Source organism: Oreochromis niloticus, linkage group LG16 (assembly GCF_001858045.2).
Source record: "Oreochromis niloticus isolate F11D_XX linkage group LG16, O_niloticus_UMD_NMBU, whole genome shotgun sequence".
Taxonomy (NCBI): domain Eukaryota; kingdom Metazoa; phylum Chordata; class Actinopteri; order Cichliformes; family Cichlidae; genus Oreochromis; species Oreochromis niloticus.
This window is the reverse complement of record NC_031987.2, coordinates 26,272,957-26,292,921: the sequence shown is the minus strand read 5'-3', so window position 1 is coordinate 26,292,921 and position 19,965 is coordinate 26,272,957. Positions and strand designations below refer to the sequence as shown.

General features: G+C 40.9%; 1 protein-coding gene across 1 annotated transcript in view; it reads right to left on the bottom strand.

The window, feature by feature from the left end:
• Positions 1-205: 205 nt before the first annotated feature.
• The window catches only part of slc49a4 (solute carrier family 49 member 4), a 45,021-nt gene continuing 25,261 nt past the window's right edge, over positions 206-19,965 (bottom strand). The window contains exons 7-9 of the mRNA XM_003454901.5: positions 13,984-14,111; positions 11,937-12,119; positions 206-1,974 (exon numbers count right to left, since the gene is read on the bottom strand). Of these exons, the coding sequence (XP_003454949.1) occupies positions 1,859-1,974; positions 11,937-12,119; positions 13,984-14,111 (427 nt within the window). The 3' untranslated portion in view covers positions 206-1,858. The remainder of the gene's footprint in view (positions 1,975-11,936; positions 12,120-13,983; positions 14,112-19,965) is intronic.

Here is a 19,965-nt window from a genome sequence, read left to right as displayed (position 1 = left end):
GGGAAAGGTCAGAGAACGACTGATGTGAAAGAAAAAAAAAAAAAAAAAAAAACACCCAAAAAACAAATGAATAGGTCAGTGGCCAAAGAAACTAAAATCAAAGATTAACTCTGGGAAGCACAAATTGATGTCAGATGGCTACGAGTTATCCAGAGGTACGTTTTCAATAACCTTTATTAGCATAACAATAGGAGAACAGCAGCAGTATTATTTGTAAAATGCTCTTTAATAAGGTGCTGGAAATATTTGACAGTCATATTTGTTCTTTTCCACAGAACATTTATCACCAAAACCCGGGACACCACAGTGTGACCAGAGCGTGTGCCACAAAACAGAACCACATGACCTTTTACAAAATTTACACATAAAATAGTCACAGTGTAGAGGAGAGGGAGGCTGAACGCACTGCACTGGGCAATTAAGGCAACACGTCCTTTTTTTTTTCCCCCCCCGTACAAGAAAAAAAAGAAAAAAGAAAAAAAAATGTGTGAAAGAAAGCAAAAGACGAAAAAGCACCAGGAAACCGTTTAGAGGACCTAAAGGAAAACACAAACACTTCTGTCATAAGTGATGTGCAAGGCAAAGACACAAACATGAACAAGTTAGAAATGTAAGTGACAGATGTTTTTCATTTTCAGTGATGTTTCTTTATGGTTATGAAGCTGGTGTTTTTCACAACTCCAGTTCTCTCAGTTAAAGAAACAATTATATATATAAAAAAAAAACCCACAAAACTTTTTCCTTTTCTTCCCCCCGAAGGTTTCTTTGTCAGTAGGCTCTCAGTTGGTGCAAAACACCTGCTGGTGCTTTGGAGGAGCAGCAGCTTGGCAATTCAAATGTTGCGTAATCTTCCAGTCTGTATAATAAAACAATCTGTCTCATCTTTGTGCATCTCAGCAGAGGTTGAAATTTTCATCCTGTTATGATTTTTCTTCTTTAACTCTTTAGCTTTGTTAGTGTTGAGATGTTTCCAGTAAATACTGGCAGATTTCTGAAGGAAACAAATGAATAAAACGGTCAAAAAACAAAACAAAAAAACCCCCCAAACGAATGTTAAATTAAAAAGCAAACCTCCCAGAAATTGATACAGTTATCTATAAACAGGCAGAACACAGAGCATTTTATTTCTTCCACATGTGCAGCAGATTGGTAGAAGACTCCAGGTGTGTCTGATCCCGGCCCATGTCTCAGAATCTGGGAGATTTTTCCATGAGATTCGTCTCGAGAGGCTGATAAAACAGGGTGCGAGTTCCCGCCTCTCACTGACAGGCAATATTACAGGTAAACTCACCACGAGCACATCTGTAACAGCCAACAACACCAGGAGATCCAGTACAGCCAGGCCTGCTGATTGGCTGAGGAAACAGTTTCCCTTCCACCCTCGTTAGGGGCACACCTCTGATGCCGATCTGGAGTAAGTGTGATGTGCAGCTTGTAAGATTTGAGTGTGTCCAGTTTCTGCAGGGATGATGATCAGGAGGAGGGATGCAAACAGCCGCATGGCGGGAAGGCGGGAAGAGGGGGGCACACTGATTACAGCTTTAAATGTTACATCATCAGTTAATAAACAACCGTCTGTCATGCTGTACCCGGTAAAGAAAACTCAAGCCGTCACAAAAGCTTGTTTACATACAAACACTGAGACAAAAGGAGGTAATAACGAGTTAAATAGTCGTATGGCGTTGAGTCGATCACCTATAAAGAGTAAACATTGAGATCACGCTTATTCCTAAAACATTACATGTTAAAAGAGCGCAGGTGGTTCACTTGCCCTTCATCTCCCTTTTCTCATCTTCGTTGTGCAAGAGTTATCATTTAGTCCTTTATTATTCAGTTGCACATTTGCATCCTCATAGTGTCACACAGAGACAAAGACGTCCAGGTAGAGGCGATCGTAGGACTCCCTGAAGAAGAGGATGAGGACGAGGCTAAAGAGACAGGAGCCGGTTAGACACCAGTTCAGCCACGACACATCTAGACGAAGAGAAGAAGGGGAAAAAGCACGAGTTAGATTTTTGTTCAATCACCAAAGAGCTTTAAGCAAGTTTTGCTACTTGGCAGCCATCTTGGTACCACTCCCAAACAGTCATTTTGGCCTAATTAAACCAGACCCCTATCTAAATGGTTTGGGAGAGAGCCACGCTCTGATTTTGATGGACAACTGTGCATTTCTCATTTGCCTCTTCAATCTTTTTCCTCTTGGCTTCCTGATAAATTTCAGTCAGTACCACTATATTTAAAAGAGATCTCTGCCCACAATTCACTTCTGTGCACATATCTGGAAAGCATAAGGTGGCCAGAGTAAGAAGCGACCTAAAAAGCATCATTGTATTTGCATTTTTTTTTTTAAATGTGAAAAAGGGCATCAAACTTAGGGTCAGCTTTGATATCAGCTGATCTGAACTGTAGCAAAATCTTGGATAGGCTCTCATCATGGCCAATTAAGACTCTATCATCATGGTTAGATGACTGTGGTATTGGTGGTCACGTCAAAAAAAAATAAATGAAAAGAATCTGAAAAGGACACGACCAGAGTTCAGGCCTTCCCTGGTACACAGCAACAAACCACTACATATGACACTGTGCTCCTATATAATGAAATATGACTCATCCACATATATACAGAAACCTAAAGGAGATGTCCACATGAAATGACACTGAATGATTAATTAGCCATTATGGCTGATAATGCTAATCAATAGGAATTTCTGACATGCCATACAAAACAGAAGCAGCCTGTGCTGTCTTTCATAATCACTCTCAATAATTCAATGATATTGGCAGTGTTCCCTATTATCATTGACCTACACTTGAACCTAAACATGGTGCAGAATGAGGTGTTCTATTTTCTCTGCTCTGTTCAAGCTCCATTAACCACAGGAGAGGTGCTCTGGCTGTCTGCAATAATGCTGAATCTGGAGGGCAGATGGGAGCCTCACACCAGCGCTGAACCGTCGGCATCTTAACTCACCAGCACTCAGACACATAACCTCTGCTTGTTCAGTCTCCGTGATGCGTGCCACAGATTTTCATCATGCACGCTTGTACGCACGTGCACGCGTAAACACGGGTCTAAAGCCTGGACAAAACGCAAATCGATAACCTCTTCCTTTCACGTGCATTAAGCAGCCCTCCCTGTGAAGCTGCTCGTCTTGCAGCGAGGGCTGCTCCTTGCAGGTGTTTGAGACTCTGTCCTGACAAAGATGTTAGGCTGAATCTTTCCCGCTTGGTGAAGGCCAATATCTTAGCCAGGATACAGGCTGCAGTGGAAGCAGGAAGCTGACAGAGTAAATATAGAGAAAATCAGGTTGTAACAGGCAGCAGAATCCAGGAATACATGCCAGGACAATGTGTCACAACTCACACCAGCTCAACTCCGTGTCCAGTCGGCATCCTTTTCATAAAGTCATTAATCAGCTGACTAGATCGATGCTTGAAGAGCTCGCTGCTCGGACTGCACAGCCTCTTTGTGGTAAATTATGAGTCCTGGCCGTACGACACAAATCCACATGAATGATGCGACACCTCTTTCGTGAGGAGGAATAATGTGCGGCCAGAAGTGCGAAGATGAAAGTAAAGGATAAACTGGGGCAAAAAGAAGGTGGTGAAGGGGCTTGAGGGGAGAGGGAGGTGAGGGATTGGATAAGGGTGTTTGCAGAGAGAAGTCAAGACTCCTGAATCAGCCTCATTAATCAGAACCGTGTGAGCCGGACAGCAGGAGACCTGGCAAGGAGGCAGGTTAATGGAGTTGTGTTTATCTGACCTGCAGTCTCTGTCTAACTGTCTCCCCGTCTTACACGTTCACACAACAAAGACGTGTCCATTTAAAGTTGGAGACAAAGTCTGCGAGCGTGTGGGTCTGAGCCCACGGCCCTAAATGAATGCTAATGTGGAGTTTAGCAATCGGAGTAATTCAACCAAGTGATGTGGTGAAAACGGCTAATTACTCCTCTCTGATTTCTAAAGGCGCACGTGAAGCCAAGTATGGAGGAAAGGGAGTTCAAGTTTGAGTGAGCAAACGGGAACTCAGGAGCAGAGGATGAAGGGAGAAGATTAAAATTGAATAAAAGGAAGCAGCAAAGAAAGAAGTGAAAGAAGCTCCGAGTCTTTGAAGCTCATCCGATCACCTGTTTGCTTTAATGCACATTATAATATCTTAATGATCACCGTTTAAAAGGACGCTTCATCTGGCTCGAGATGTGTTGCATTCCTGCAAACTTTCCTTCAACGTAGCGAGCAGCTGATTTCTGTTTTAAACTCAAGGCTGAGCACTTACTGTATGGACTATTGGTTTTGAAACACTTAAAATGCTTGGAGAAAAAAAGAAAAAGAAAAAGAAAAAAAAAGCGTTTCAAACGCATTTTCATCATTTTTCTACAGTATTTTGGATTTTTTTTATAAATTCCCTCTTGTGCTTTTCCTCATGCGGTTACATATTTGATTATTAGGCTTTTATACTCAGCACTGAAGCACTTTGTGGGATTTTTAAGTTACTGATAAACAGGTTGTCTAATAGGAAGGTGGTGATGACGGGGAATATTTTATGAAATAGAAGCCAAGGAGCTGGTAAAACCTATTTCTGTAAAGAAGTCTCTCTTTTCTCTCTCATTCTTTTTTGTCCTCGTATCTCTACCAGTCCCTACTAATTGTCCCTGTCAGTGCTGCTATGGCATTATGAGGATGAATGAACTGTAAAACTTAATGCCAGTGTTTTGTTTTGTTTTTTAATTTCCAAACCTTGTCTGGTTTATTCCAGCTGCTATGGTGGAATGTAACTGCAACGACAGAGCAAAACTAAATGTGCAGCATGACATCGTCTGCCCCTCTGTTCACAGAGCATGCAGCCTGCTCATTAGGACACATTGGCATACCCGTGGTATTGTCTGACAGTATACATGACACCGCAGAGCAAACATTTGGTCGGATCTGTATTTGTAGTCTCAGAACCAACAAATAGATAAGAAGCATTACAGCACTTGCAGTAATAATCATCTCACATTATTGTGGTGATCAGTTGAAATCATTGTGTCGGCTTGTAGCGATCTGTGAAACCAATTAACAGGAAAAGCTCAGATCACATCCAGAGGATGTTTATTATCATGGCCGCGCTGGCGGTTGTCAATGTGTCGCCAAAAAACGTGACATTTATCCATGTCAGTGGCCAAGGTTGATCTTTAGATGTTCTGCCCTCAATGTTCCAAAATCAAATGATGAAGACCTGAAAGTCTTAAAAAAAGATGAGCCATTTATCTATAACAGACTTGTGTTTTCCCAGCGCAAAGGGGGGAAATAAAAGTAAAAGAATTACTTTTTTTGGTGACTTTCATTGTATCAAATCACTCAAACATCTAACATCAGCATCTACAAAAAAAGAAAAAGCCAATGCCAATAAGATCATGATCACTGTATACAAGGATACAGGCTGCATGCAACAGGTGGCAAAGTTATATTTCAAGCCATCGGATCAATTGCTATTTTGTGAAGTTGTGTTAATACTGCCAAAGACCTTGTTCTTGATCAGACCTAACCCAGTTTAAGATATTACTATTCCATAAATAATCCTAATGACAGCATTTCTGCACGGGCAGCAGAGGGGCACACGCAGACACTATGAATATTACAGTCAAGCTCAAAGCTCTTATGAATAACAGTTCTTGTGGGAATGGAAAAGGATACATATGGACTTGATTAGACATTGTGAATGGTAGAGGGATCCAAATAAATAAACCGGTCACGCTCATGTTTTTGTTATTCAACTTTACTAAAGTTTTAATACTTACTTATTCTGATTTTTTTGATTCGAGTAAGATGTAAGATGGCATTCTTGACCATCATCACAGTCTCCTAATTCTAACAACAGGACATCAGCCACAAATGGCAATCCGACTGATCGCTGATGTCATGAACTACACTGGGTTCACTGTGACTGTATGATCGCAGTCAGAGGACACCGCTGTCAACACTGGACAGTTAATCATAATAACAGCCCATTACTATGGCTGCCACGGTCAGCAGAAAGGTGCTACAGATGAAGACTGAGACGTGTGCCGACAAGCATCTTATGGCCTTAATCAGTCTTAATTGAGGTCAATGCAGCGGTATAATTAATGAAGCTCGCTTCTCCTTTATGGACGTCGCCTTTGTTTGAGAGGATTGGGGTCACACATGAAGATAGCTACCTCAGCTTGGTGTAAAGACCATCCATCACAAAATGAAAACTGTCTGCGTACAGGTTGGTGAGTACACTTACTTTGGCGAGATCACTGAGAATGAGTGCAAAGGTGTGTCTGGCACTGTTGGAAAAATGAACAGCAGCAAATGAAACAGGCTTTTATTCTCTCAGGAATGACTGAGTCCTACAAAGAAAGGTTGTTTGCCTTTTCCTTCTTTCTTTTTAACTTCTCCGCCATCTTTATAGGGGCTTGAAAAGGTCAGCGAAGGCATTTTCACTTCAGAGAATATAAAGTTAAGCCAAAAGAAAAAGAAAAAAAAAAAATCCCGGGACCTTAGAACTGTGCTAATTATTTCTCAATAGTGAATAATTTGTGTTTTCCTCCTATGCAACTGAAGTTCAACTCATCCTCCACCTCCTAACACTCTTCTTCCTCCACACTACCTCTCTGCTGATTTGCATTCCGCTCCACGCTCGCTACCAAATGACACAAATGCGCAGCAGATGAAATCGGAAAAGAGGGACAAGTACAGATATACGGCCCAGAGGCTCTGTTCACGTTTCTGAGTCACATGGTTTAGAGACTTTTGGGGATTTTTAAAACATGACAGTCAAGAGGCCAGTTAGAGCTCACTGATCCAAAACCAGCTCCTCACAGATATTAAAACGGACAAGAGGGTAAATTCATAAACGCCCCCTCGCTCTCAGGGAGAAGGAGCTATAATTCAGAATGCATAACGAGGCAGTGGGCAGCCAAAAGGAAAACCCTAAAATGAACAATAAACTGGGAACAGGTGGACATCTTTAAAGGCTAAACTTGCCATATTCATGAATATCAGAAGGTGAAGGGGGTTTGAAGTTTGCACATTACTTGCTAAATACAATATGAGAGTAAAGAAAGGAAATTAGAGCAATTAGCCAGCCCACTAAAACACTCCAAAGGGAATTTACATAATAATCTAAATTTATTCTTGCAGGAGTGATCTGTTCAAGAGAACAAACATAACAGAGTGCTGCCAATTTATAGACCAGGCAGGACACGCCCACCTGCCTTTTGTTTTTTAAAAATCAATGGTTACAGTCACAGTTTAATATCCACGCTCAAATTGGACACTTCTCCCACATTACATTTACACCAACGAAGGTCTTTCAAGGTTTTCTTTTGGACTTTTCTTGGCTGCTTTTCAGTCCGGTCTTTATACCTGATTACTTTCAGAGGTGTGTGTCTGCGTGCGTGCATGTGCGCGTGTTAGGGGGGTTAAATCCACCTTACAGTGACCGATAAATCATTCAGGCATTTAAAAAAAAGCACCTAACTGAAATAGTGAACTTAGTTATGTCTACATATACTAGACAACTTAGCAAAGAACCAGTTTCAAAAACTACATCTTTAAGCACTTAAAACACATTTTTCATAGATTCAGCTAAAGAAATAGGAAAGATGAAATTATATTTTTGCACTAACAAGGTGATTCCCAAAGAAGTATTAGCCAAAAACATCTCAGCGTGCTGCCAGCAAACTCATATGAATTTTAAAACACTCAAAGGGACATTATCAGCGTTGAACTGGGCTCCCAGGATCCTGGATCTCATTACTTAAGCAATGTGGGATCCATATGACAGAAAATGCAGCAAAAAGCAGCCAAAATCCAAAGAAGACCTTTGAATGTCCTTCAAGAAGCCTGGAGAATTATTCCTGAAGACTGCTTAAAGAAATGACAAGAAACCTGCCAAAGAGTTCAGGCTGTGCTGTAACTCCATGCATGTTTTTGTTTTACCAATAAATCGCTGCACAAATATACCTAATAAAATATAAAGAAATTAGGAGTACCTCAAGACTTTGACACAGTACTGTATGTGAGGATTACTTTTTTTTAAAAGAACAGTTCTGCACTGATCTGGTAATTAGGTCAGATGAGACAGACAGATACCCATCTATCTGTGGTAAGCTGAAACTGATGTCACTGTGCCTTGAAGTTGAGCCTATAAGTCTCCAAAACTCTGCTGGAAGTATGGAAGCAAACGGATAGCAAAGGATACTCCATCATTTGACATGGTGAGGATGACTGTGTATAGTGCTTTACATTGGTTCAAAATTCATATAGGTGTTCTTTTAGTTTAAGAACATAATTTGCATCACTTCAAACTATTCAATAATTCTGGAAGACCCCTCTGCAATCAGGAAACGTTTCTGTAGATAAACCCTGGTCACCAAGAACAACTATGCATTGATTTCAAGTGAACATGCCAGCTAAATATCTTAACAGTCACCAGATTCCCTCACTGCTGGGCCCACAGGCTCATATTTTACTTTGTCTATACATCCAACTTTCCGACAACCAAATTACACCATTTATATCATTATATGCACAACACACTAATTTATCTTACCAATGACATCTGACCTCAGAGAATGGTTGATTTCATGCTAATTTGGCAGGTAAAACAGACTGTAGGTGGCAATCGGCACAGATTCTGCAAACTCAAATTAAACTGCCTGCAGCAGTGAGAACTGACAAGAGAACTCCGATACATCCTTCCCAACTTCAGGGTGAGAAGTGAAAAAAAAAGAGCAGCAAAGGCCTCCATCATCTCAGCTTGATCTTCTCCCCAGCTGTCACAGGAAGTTGTCAGGACTCATCTCAGCACAACAGAAACCCTTTGGCTCACCCACCCACCTACACACGCACACACAGACACACACACCTTTGCTCAAAAAGACACACGTGTGCATACACACAGACAGGCAGCAGTATATTAAGTGCACAATAACATGCAAAGAATGGACCACACACAGACACACACACAGACAAAGCAGTCCATCAGTAGGCGCTGCAGATGGGTGTGGAGCAGAGGGTACAGCATGTATACTTTATAAGTTCTACTCTTGTGATTAGTGTGTGTGTCCATGTGTGCAGCTGCTCTACCCAAAGCAATTCTGTGTGATCTATGATTTACTACTGTACTGACACGTTTCCGGTTCCATCAATCTTTTTTTTTTAACTGGTTATCCAACTCAGTGTTGCAGAGTGGTTGAAGACTATAACAGCTGACACAGGGTGGATACAGTACACACTGGACAGGTCATCGCTTCATCACTGGGTTATATAGAGAGACAATCTACCCGTTATTGAGCCTAATAAAAGAAAAAAAAACAAAAAAACTAACAGATTTGTATTTTCTTCCATGAAAATACTTCATCTGACTTACTGGTGTAACTGAAAACCTGTTTCTAATAGCAAATAAATTGGAATTGTAAAATTTTAGTTAAAATCCAACTATCTTAAACGGCCGCTCTATCAGATGACTCAAGTCCCAAATGTCTACTTTGCTGCTGTAATCTTGGAAGTAAAACAATCTGAGCTCAGAGTTTTTCTACCATCTATTTGGGTAAGAAAGTTGTGACCGCAGCAGGTACGTTTAGTTCTGCAAACTAAAACTGACAAAATAATTTCTCAGAAGACAGGAGGTGCTCAAACGTGGACTAGGAACTTGCACGTCAGTGAAAGTGTACTGCAGTGCTTCAGTTACACATTTTAAATTGCTGGAGGCCATCTCAGCTCATAAAATAACAAGAATATCCTAAAATGACAGCCGCACAGCAAGTATCCACAACAAATTACTGACACTTGGGAAATGGGAAAAGAAAAGTAAAAAAAAAATGCTGTGAACTTCACCTCGGCAACATTTCACCATTTTCAAATATGACCTACAGATTAACCCAGGATGAAAATTGTTAGCTGAAGTCTTGAAATTGTCCCATAATGCCATCTGTATCACGTTACAGCCTTTTTCCCCTCCCTCCCAGCAAGGCAAGCAGGTTTCATGATCTGGTTGTTGTACTTGTTAGTGGGTCCCGAGGGCCTCTGGTCAAACATTCGTATTCCCTCTGCACTGGCAAAACAACCCAGAAGGCAGGATTGAGATGCAGTTTTCAGGCAGCCGCTGCCTTGGAGCAATCAGAAGGACTTCGGAAATGAAGCTCATAAATATTTATAGGCTTCTGAAAATATCGTATTCATTCAAACAAACAGGGTGAAAGAAGTGCCTGTCTGTGATGGATGTGTAATAGCAGATAATTGGAGCTTTGAACAACAAAACTTACAGAGAAACTGAAGGCAGGTGGGCAAAGATCACATGGAAAAACATGGTCCCGTGTTCACACCAACACCCACATTCACGTGGTTGTAAATACACGCACCTATCCATGCATGTACGCACACACAGACACACTTTTAGGTTTGGTTTACTTTCACTTCCTCCTGTCAAAGCCATGAAGGTAGAAGAGAAGCAGGTTATTATATCAAACTCTGTCACGCTGTCAACAAAAGGTGAGGCTGTGGCTAAATTACAGCAGGAAGTTTCTCTCTTTGTCCTAAACATGTCAATCGCACAGAAACCTAATTTTCCTGCTGCCCCCCCCTCTTATCTGCCGCATCTATAGGGCTTGAAATGGATTTTTGTAAACAATGAAAACTCCAGATTTTGGGAGGTGCGAGAAACCTTTACAGGAACAGAAAACCTCTCTAATCTTCAGCTACTGTAGAAACTGGGCAAAGCCAGCAAAAACAAAACAGAAAGAAGAACCCCAACTTGCCATCTATGAGAAATTACAGCTGCTCTTAGTGATGATACACCAATGCAGTAGTTTTCACACTTTCTGGCACGCCACTCTTCAAAAGCTGAAAAGGTTCTCTACAGAGTTTTTCCATCAAACATCAACAGTAAAAAAAAAAAAAAAAGGATTCAACTTGAATCTTAATCGAATCAAAATAGAATAAAGGTCAGTGCAACAGCAGCAGCAGCAACAGCAGCAGCAGCAACAGCAGCAACAGCAGCAGCAGCGCTTCTTTGTTTTTATACCCCCCACATATTAAAAATAAAAATAAAATGCAAACTAATTTCGCTTCACATTTTCTCACTTGGCTGTCTGCGCCCCACCTGCAGCGCCTTTATGCCCCACTATTTGAAAGCCACTATACTAATGAAGATATAATTATCAGTGTTTCCAACAGATTTCACCTCTATTCATGCTGGGCAAGAGCATGTGCATGCACGCTGGGGCACACGCACGCAAACACTTTGTGATTTCCTAATAAGTTTAAGGAAGTTGTCTTGAGCAAATATCTAAATCATTTTGTAACATATATATAGAAGCAAATAGGCAATCAGTGTAATCAGATGTGTCTCCAGTGAGTTTCCAGTTAATCCAGCATCCGGGCTGCTGAATGAACTCCAACTCCTTGGCATTGGCCTGCAGCTGATGACAGAAGTACTTGTCCTCCTCAGAAACCAGTGTTTACCACCTCCTAAGGCCGACCCTTGAGATCACAGTGGAGCTCCAGAACAGAACAAAGGCTAGTGTTGCCACATGCAGTCCAAGACGGTGGACTTGAAGTCATTCTGTCAGAACAACTTACTAAAGAGGCAGCTGATGTCAAGGACTGCCACAACAACAACAACAACAAAACATGCTCACCCAGTCGACAAGACAGAGGCAGGGCTAGCTGTGTAGCGATGACTGGACTTTCAAAGTAAGCATAAGGGGATTGTTTAGCAGTAACACAGATAGCATTGTTTTCTCAGAGATGAGAACTGTTTATTATGACTACTATATTACACTTTTGCAAGTAGAGCCTCTTAAATTACACAAATTAGTGCTTTAACTGGTGTTGTCCTTACCCCACGACACTAAACGAGAGCAGAATAGGGGTGACAATGAGCGCATTAAATGAACGAATGATTATTCATGTTTTTAGCATACCTTTACAGTAAAAGGTGAGGAAGAAGAGGAGCAGCCCCGTGACGAGGTTACCCAGGAAAGTGACGACTCCACAGGTGATGCCTTCAGGGACCGGGTACACCGTCTCAATGAACAGCTCCAAGAATATTGGAACACTGCTGTTAATAAAAATGCCAACCAGGATGCAGGAAGTGTACAGGATTGCTGTGGAAACAAAGAGTGGGGCAGAATAAGCTACAGTTTAATTGGAAGCTTTGATGAAAGAGGGTTTCAAAGCTCAAATGAGCAATTTTTTTTAAAAAGATGCCATACTGGTCAACTTTATGGAACAGCGGTAGTGATTTATTCCACCTTCCACAGCTTCGTACGCTACCATTTGTTTTCAGCAGCACTGAGATTTATGACGAACCCTCATCCTAAAAACAACATTTCATTTGCCAGCCCTTCAGGTGGCAATTTAACACAAACAAAAGCAATATACTGTAGGTGTATTGACAGAAAATGGCCAGTTTGTAACCCAAACAACAAGTCACATCTACCCCAAGCCCGCCATCACTTATACCCGGTCTGAAGTGTCACACTGATTAGCTGAATGTGGCAGTTTTGCAATTTGAAATGTGTTTTTCTGCCTTACTCTGTTGTTATTCTATTCCCACTTTATGTGCTCAGTTTTAGAAAGGACCGCTTTAAAGGTAGCAGGTGCAAATATAACAGTACAGGCCTGGGTGGTGTTTTTAATGCACTTGGTTTGTGTTTCCATAAATGTATGTAACAAAAAACTTAATTCCTATTCTGAATCAAAATGCATTTCATAGATTCAACAGTACATTAAAAATCAAATTCCTTTTTTTACTTCCAAAATGCACAGATGTCCATATAATAAACAGCTCGTCTCATTTGCTCTTTGTGCATGATGAGAATCATGTGTTCGCACTGGATACACCTGCTGATTTATGTGCTGAAGTGGGGAAAAAGAAAATATAATTCAGGTTTGTTTTTGTGTGTTCTTCTTTGCAGACCAATCAGAAATGTTTCAGTAAGTTAGGCACTTGCGTACTCTCGTCCCAGCTGCAGACCTCAGCTGGCCCTAAAGTAAAACACGTGAATGTGTATTAGAGTGGATGTGCGGCGAGATTAAGCAGTCACCTCTGGAGCATCACGGCACCCTCAATCTCCCTTATCAAAGCAGATTGGTCCAAACGAGCTCCCCATTAGCCTGCACGTCCCTTTAATCACAGTGCCTCTGAGGGCCCAGCGTGCCCACTTGCCTGCCTGTGACTGGGAATCTAACCGCCACGCTGCAGCTGTCCCCCCTGATTCTTTTCATTCAGTGCTACCAAAGAGCTCAAATCAAACGCTGCAGCCGCTGCACACGCGCCTCGTGTTATAAGATTAGCCTATATGCCACCAGCTCCTAACAGGTTTAAGAAGATCCCTTGAAGGAAAGAGACATGATTGATCACAACTACCCAAGAACACAGAATATTTTCCTGAGGGACTATACTAGAATTTGGGGTTTCTGGCCCACAGACTTGTGTTGCATGGGTAATAAATCAGATAGAGGATTTCATTTCCCCCCAAAACCTGTTCGCTTGTTCTCAGAAACCAAAGATTATGCTTATCGGTGTTTAAATGCTAGTGACCGTCCCACACTAGGATAATAACTGGTTTTGGCAGATTTTGTTGCAGTGTCATACCACCCTCTTCTATGAGATGCCAGGTGGATGGAGCCTGGCAGCTGCAGACTGCCAGTGTCTGGGCTAAGTGGCAGTTCCAGGGCTTGGAGAATGATGATGGATGATGATGACTAAAATTAGTGGCTTCGGGTGACATGCTGCTCTGCCTTTTGGTTTGGCTTTGGAAAAGGCAGCCAAGTTAACACATGTCCTAAATAGGTTTATCACTGATATCAATGAATGAACTGGTTTTGATGAATATGTAGCAGATATACAGTAGAGCCTGTGAGACCTCCGTTATTGTGACCTGCATGTACTGAAGAGGTTTCCATCCACACTGGATAAAGATTGGGTGACACAGGTACACAGATTTTATGCAGCTGTGGACTCACCTGAAGTGGAGGGGAGGTGGGTATAGCTGGTCAGACAGGTGAGTGTGAACCACGTAGAGGCCAGTGAGGCTCCTGCCAGCATCAGCACCAGGATCAACTTCAGCATCCCGCGGATAGAGTCTGCAAATCTGAGCGCGTGCATGGGGAAAAGGAGAGAAAGGCGGACTATAAATACATAAAAGCAATGCGTAAAACATGTCAAGGACAAAAAACACTCAAGACTACTGAAGTGAGTACAGACAGCTGCTTCAGAAACAAGAAGCATCCTTCATAAACACAACCAGCATCTATGCAATTTTTCAATGTCTGTTTCTTCCACGACTTGTGTCATAATCTATTACTGGAGGCATGCATTGTTTCACAGAAGAGCTAGATCATTTCCTTCTCCCACTTGTTTCTGAGTGCATCAGTTGCACTTGTCACTACACAAGGAGACACTACTGCAAGAGTAGATTCAATTTGTCTCACCAGCTAAGCAGGCAGACTTGAGATGCACATTGTATTATATTGTGGAAGACAAGCCATCGGGCCATTCCCAAACTCTCGAGCTCTGCGGTTTCTCTTTGTAGCCCTTTCTAAACCCACATAGTTCATTAGGTTCCTCTCTTCTCCTCTGGGTATGCATATGCATGCATGGGAAAGATTAGATGAAGCTACAGAAGCCTTTAGCGATGACAGACACTAATTACTTTTGTTTTGTTGCTCACAGACAAGATGCTGAGAGAAAAGGAGGGCGGAAATTGACAATGAACTTAACGCAAGAATAAAAAACCCATGTTGGAAAATGGTTGATTAGTTCAACTAGGTTTTGAAGTTCTGTCAGTCTGCCGAGGGCCAGGGGACGCGGGAAAACATCCTTTGGAAGGATAATGAGAAGCTCTCTACTCAGAATGTTCCAGGGTGGCATTTTTAGATGAAATTATGGTCTCTTTGGATTTTATGAGCTGTCACTCATCGTCTCTACATATTATCTCCATATTCACAGAAAATCAGCTATACTCTGGATTCCTACCTTTGGTCTTTTAAATCACTGTGTGAGGCTAAGATGCATAACCTGGTTACTTCTGTTGGCCTTTTCAGAAAAAAAAAAAAAAAAAAAAATCCAACTAAATGATTCATATTTCTGCTTACAAGAATGAGCTGATAGCAATGGCGGGCTAGACAAGAGGGCCAAGCGCTTGGTGCTACACGGGGATCTCAATTCTCTACCCACAGCTACACCCCTGAAATCTCCATCACCCATCTGCCACTGACTGGCTCACATCCACAACCCTTCAACCACTCCTGCTACCAGAGAGGGACGAAATCCTTAGTCTGCAACCAGCCAAGAGCTCATCTCTTTGCAGAGAGGATCACAGACTGTTCCCCTGTACTACATCCAATCTGATCCTTTAGACAAAAATGCCATAAGTAGCTTATGTCCTATACGACACCTCTGGATCCCCACTCCACTTGATAAAGAGCTTGGTTACTCATTGGCACAATATGGTGCGTGTGACACGTTTTAAATTTGAACTCACAAATGTCAGTTTAAATGTCACTAACTGAAGCGCATAGTTAGCCACCAGTAATAAAAAATATCCCATCATAAAGCATGTTTTTCCTTTTTAAAAGTCGATCAAATTTGCATTTTTGGACTCCACTACAGTAGCACTGCATGATTTATTATTTAGAGCAGTCTGACGTTTTAGCACACGGGGATTCATTCATTCGAAACTTATATTTAATACCTTTTCAGAGATGTATAACATTAAATTTGATCCTTCTGCTCTAACAGCTATCTTTGGAGTGATACCTCGAAACGTCACTCTCTCAAAAATACTATTCGAATTCTATTGCCCTTTGCTTCACTCACTGCAAGGCGCCTTATACTTAAGATGGAAGCAGGAAGCTCCTCCCACACATGAACAGTGGCTTGCAGGGCTCATCAGGTTTTTGCATTTGGAATAGATGAAATATACACTGGCAGGTTCAACCACTGAATTTCTTAAGGCATGGCAGCCATTTCTAATGTACATGGAAACATTTAAAATGACCACCTTATCATGACCTGATACCAGATCTCTATATCAGTATCGTAGTTAACTGTACACTGAGTGTCCCTTATACATTTCATTTTTATATTTGTGGGGTTTTTTTTGTTGTTGTTTGTTTTTTCTCCTCTCTTTCTGTTATTTTTTGGGGTATTGTAAATATTGAACACCAAAAGTACTGTATGTTCAAAGTTTTTCTATTAACATGCTGTTGTAACTGAAAATAAAATCAATTTAAAAAAAAAAAAAAAAAATATGGCCAAAGTTTGAATCTTAACATGAGCATCCATCACACACTGTGTATGACAGATAAGGAGGTCCTCGTTTAGAAGTAAGACCAGTAATACTGAGCTGTTCCTTCCTTTACTCTTCAAAAATTACAAGCCTATATACAGTAATTTATTCATCTTCCTCACAGAACTCCATTATTATGCAAAAATCAATTATAAATAGTAAACATTACACTGCATTCTTGAATTTTTTCAAACATTTTGCTAATATTTTAGCGTGCTGTTAACAACCAAAAATATACAACTACATTTAAAAAAAAATTAAATTAATTTACAAATTAACAAAAAAAAAAAAAAAAAAATCACTACAACTTCTTGTATAAGTGGAACTATACGTCACATTCATGGGAACGAGGTTGTCACATATGACACATGAAAGAGGCACTTCCATGGGATTTGTTAAATAAGATTAAGATATAACTGTTACACTACTCTCTGAGTAAAGAGGGTCATGTCATCTCATGAGGTAAAGTCAGAATTAAAAGCCTATCTTTTACACTCCCCTAACAGGATTTATTGGCCATAAAGATAGCATCATTTAAGTCATGTAGAATCAGATTCCATTTTCTGCTCCCCAGTGCCTGCAGGGAATGATGAAATATCATCATTAGTATAATTTAGGCCCGTCTACGTTTTTAGTGAGGAGCAGACATCCTGCAAAAGAAAAAAGAAAAGGACGATATAATATGATGACCAACATGCAATCACAGATTGTTCTCGTTTGAAGGAAAAACAAATTAGGCCGCGGCTGACACTCATTTGCGTTTGCTCTATTGGAGTATTTTCCAGCTCAGACGTCCGTGATGTGAAGGAGAATAACCTGGTTCTGTTTTCTGCCACCTCCTCCGTATTCACCCCTCGCCCCCCCCTTTTTTCCCCAGAGCTTGTAATGGGGAGATAATGAGTGAAGCTTGTTAGTTATTCTTTCCACTCTCCTCAATCTGGAGAAAAATAAATAAATAAAAATAGTGTGCAGTGTCGTGCTGCTGTTGTCCAATCAGCATCTGTCTGGGCCAGACAATTAAACAGATGCCAGATTGTTTGTCAAATGTTTTCATGACGGGGCCACACCTCGGAGCAGCTACCACCGCTAATTGAACCTGCTGGATCGAGGTCCCTGCCATTCAAACATCCACTGAGCCAAGACACAGGGAGCGCAAGGTTTGCACGAGCCTGTGTATGATTTTTATTTATTTATTTTTTGGCAAAGGGCTTGTGCTGACACCCAAAGAAATTTAGCTAAGCAGCAATAACCACTCTAAATGTGAAACTGCAACACCTGCAGCAAAACCGCATTTAAAGAAGAACATTTCCTGCTCCCTGTGGCAAACTGTGCTCACGACTGGCACAGCAGAGTGCTGACTGAAGGGAGAGGGACGGCTAGTGGCGTATAATAAGTTACAACTTGACATTAACAACTTAAGGGCTGCTAGCGGGTGAGACAAGGGACAGAGATTGCTCTGTTCAGTTCATTAGCACAATCTTTCCTGGGAATTTATCTAATGATGCTGTGATACAGCAAGTTGATGAAGAAAGTAAAAACAGAGAGGGGGAATAGAGAGTTTTGGGGAAATGGAAAAAGAATTTAATAAATTTAAAAGTTCTTCTGTCTTAGCTGAGAAACATTTCTCCAATCAAAGAATGGAGGTTAGCTCCTAGATACCATCTTGACTGGAAATACTGCATGAGAATACCAGCTTCCTGTCATGCAACACCATGGTGCACACTGCAGGGGAGTCTAAAAAGAATACACTTTTCTTCATCATTATGGCGCATGTGTAGAATTATGGCTGTAATGTATCATTCACGCATGAGGATGATTCATCAATAATTCCTTTTAATAAAACATACCAGCATGCATACCATTCTTGGCATCACCATCAAAGCTTGAAGGTGCAATATCATTCGTCTGACTCACTTTAAGTCAAAAGAATGGGGCATTATTTTACTGGTCAACACAGGAAGTCATAACATTTTTAAAAGGACTTGCTTTTCCTTCTCATATTTGATAAACAAAGCGAGATCTAACATATTTTCTGGGTTTCCGCAGCACTGAAGGGTACTGCCATGCTTTTTTTGTCAGATGAAGTTTCTTTGTTGTAAAAATGAAACTTTAGGACACTCAAATTTAAGTTAAACAATCGTCTCCTGCTTTTACTTCATACTTAAAACAAGGGCAACTGCACATTTGTACAGGTCCTATTATCATCCCAGTTCTAAAGCTGTCCTCCCACCAGGATCATTTATGTGCTGCAGACAAATATTCAGATCATCCTTCCATTCAGATAAGCTACTGTACTTTTTAACAGTTTTCACTGATATAATATAGACAGGCGCCAGAGAAAGGCCGAGCTCACCAAAAGACTCCACTCATTCTCCAGGCTTGACTGTTCCAGACCTTTCCAATAAAAATTGAGACCTTTTCTAATAATCTGTCAGCGACTACAAAATTATCTTCCACTTACGTCTCTCCAGCACTTGCACAGACGAAACAAAGCTACAAAAGAATTGCTGCGTTTCTTCTGTTTTCAAAATTCTTATGCTCTGTACTGTCATTAATAGGAAAAGCGATACAAGCCAAATCAAGTGCTGCATACATATATTTAAAGTAAACTTAAGTAGAGTGTGGATCACTCCTTGGTAAGGTCCCCTGTTAGCGTATAAGTGTTTGATTTGTAAATGTATATGTAAATAAACCTTTTATATGCACTAAAATCCACATAAAAGCTTTTCATTATCAGTCTCCACAGACTGGTTTCACATTTTCAGAGTGGCCATGGAAAACTAGGCAATAAATAAATACAAACAATACACTGTACGTTATATGATGTACTGCTTAAACTAACTGAGGGAACAAGTGTTGTGAATTTTTCTGGATTTACAGCAGCTGTTCAACAGGTAAATGAATCATTACCAACTACAGATGAATAAACTTTAACATGGATGGATGAATGGATATCCAGTGTTCACCCTGACCAACCAGAAGACTGTCGGTAAGTGGATGAACTTAAGTTATATTCAGTCGCTTTAACACGATCAAGCCCCAAGACAACCCAACCCAAATGACACAGGAGCGGTTAGAGGAATTTCATTTACCCATCAACTGTTGCATCAAAGAAAGACTAATTATGCATCCACTGACTCTAAATCTATTGCAATCAACACCAATAATTCAACAGTTCTGTTTACATATACTTTCACCTAATGCAGCAAACAGCTTCATTGATTAACAGCGGGAGTTATAGGCTCATTTCCCTGATTACAACTTAAAGAAAACACTGGATCTGCTTGGTAGTGCTGATTGCACCTCAGCCTACAACAAATATACATCTATCAGACACGAATGAGTCCCTTCCTTTTGCAGAGTCCACACTTTGTCTTCATAGTGTGGCTCCCGATCCATCACTGGAGGTGAAGCGGTAGCTGCATTAGCATCAATTTCCCTCGCTCTATTGCAGCATCGCTGCACTCAGATCGTATATTAAAAGAGGGCAGATGAGAGAGGAGCAAGAGCAGTTCCTATTTTTACCTCAAATCAACCTTCACTCTTCTTTATGATATTTATTGATTATTAACATTGTTACAAACAATACAGCCTTGCAAGTGGCAGGTGTACACTAGAGGTGGGAATCACCATACATCCCACGATACGATATTAT